Here is a 1846-nt window from a genome sequence, read left to right as displayed (position 1 = left end):
AGAGGTCCTTTTTGCCTTTTTTTTTTTGCTCCGACCAAACTTTCAGTAAATCCACTTTTCCCGAGTAAAGATAAATGATCTTCCAGATCCAAGTAGCCTCAGTTACTACAGCATCGTAGCACTTCATGCTCCTCTTCAGACCATATTCAGATAAGGAGAGAACCAATGCTCATGCACTGATCATTACTTTCCCAGCCAGCCACCGTTCCTTGGCTTAAACTACATTCTGCTCCAGTAAGGGCGGATGTTCTTTAGGTTGCTGTAGTTGTTCGGTCCTCAGGTCCTGCTGCTGCTCAGTTGGAGGCAACTGCTGTTGTGTTGGATCAGATTTTAGGATGTTCTTCTGGAGGGGCTGCGGTGATGTTGCCTGCAGTGGCTCTGGATTGGGCATCTCTTTCTTGTCACTGGGCTGAATCTCCAGAGCTGGTGTGTCCTTGCAGCAGAGATAATGCTGCCAGATTTTCCTGAATGCCGTGCGGAACTTCTTAATGCGGAATGCGTAGACGATTGGGTTGACAGCAGAGTTGCCGTGGGTGAGCAGGATGGCGATGTAGAGAAGGACTATGGGCTTCTCGCACTCAGGGTAGAATAGTGTGATGCAGTTGATGATGTGGAGGGGGAGCCAGCTGATGGCAAAGAGAAAAAGAACCAGAGCCAGCGATTTAGCAAGATTCAGCTCCTTATCATAGTACTTGTTGGGGTCTGAGTGACTGGTGGTGAACTTCTTATTGTTAAGTTGCTTGTGGATCATGTAGAAGATCTCTGCATAAATGACCAGCATGAGCAGCAGCGGCGGCAGCACCCAGCCGAAGAAGTTGAAATAGACCATGTAGTCCATGCTGATGACGTTTTCAAACTGGCAGGTGATAATGAGGTCAGAGCTGATGGAGCCGTTCTGCTGGAGGCGACTCAGGTTGTTCCAGCCAAACATGGGCGTGAGTCCCACGATGAAAGCCACCATCCAGCATATCACCACTGCCAGCCCCGCTCGCCGAGGGGTCACCACTCGCTTGTACCTGCAGGAGCAAAAAACACGTCACGTCAGCACTTTCTCTCACAGCGCTGTCAGGGCAGCCGTGCTTTTGAATTTACTTCATTTTTCATTTAGGCAGTGTCCTTGAATTGAAAAAAGGTGTGATTCATAAGAGAGATATATCATTTAAAATGCAACGTCTCTTCACACTTTACACACAGCAGCACATACTTCTACTTGAGCAAGTACCGGCAAACCCTCATCAATAAACCTTTGCAGCACTGCTGCTTCTTTTGTTCAGGTCAAAATGTAATTATTGTTTTTTTAATTTCCTCAATATTTCGAATTTATTAGAGCTCAGTACTTTTACTTTTTTATTGTTTATAGTGTTTTGTGGATAAGAAGCAGGAAGTAGATAACGTTAAAAGGTGCAGGGGCTCTAAAATCTTATCACAGCTATCCTGAGAGAGAAACTCAGCGTGATACTTGCCTAGAGGCAGGGATGAAAACTGTTATTAGATCCAGCGCATGTTGTAAAGTGTGAATAGCAACAATTGATCCCTTTAGGATTACTAATGGTTGAAATTTACGAATGTCGTAATTGTAAGGGAAACAGCATTACAAAATCCTGACCTTTGCTAATGTGTAGCCTGAAGCGAAAACAAAATGCTGCAATTTAGCCCGCCTGTCACAGCTGCCATGTCTTTAGAATTGATTAGGGATGTATGTGTTAAGTAAGTTCTGAGTCTGAAGCACAGCAAGAAGACTGTCATTCACACCTTGTGACCCAGTCTGCTGATATCAGATGCAGATTTTAACAACAGGGAGTGTGGGGACTGAAATTAGAAATACAAACTAAATCATAAACTAAAA

At 44.6% G+C, this 1846-nt stretch overlaps 1 protein-coding gene across 1 annotated transcript in view; it reads right to left on the bottom strand.

The window, feature by feature from the left end:
- Nucleotides 1–214: 214 nt before the first annotated feature.
- LOC123974752 (adenosine receptor A1-like) overlaps nt 215–1846 on the bottom strand; it is a 2673-nt gene continuing 1041 nt past the window's right edge. Inside the window, exon 2 of the mRNA XM_046055637.1 lies at nt 215–1016. Coding sequence (XP_045911593.1) covers nt 215–1016 — 802 coding nt within the window. The remainder of the gene's footprint in view (nt 1017–1846) is intronic.

The sequence above is a fragment of the Micropterus dolomieu genome, linkage group LG08 (genome assembly GCF_021292245.1).
Source record: "Micropterus dolomieu isolate WLL.071019.BEF.003 ecotype Adirondacks linkage group LG08, ASM2129224v1, whole genome shotgun sequence".
Classification (NCBI taxonomy): domain Eukaryota; kingdom Metazoa; phylum Chordata; class Actinopteri; order Centrarchiformes; family Centrarchidae; genus Micropterus; species Micropterus dolomieu.
This window is presented reverse-complemented; position numbering and strand designations above follow the sequence as displayed.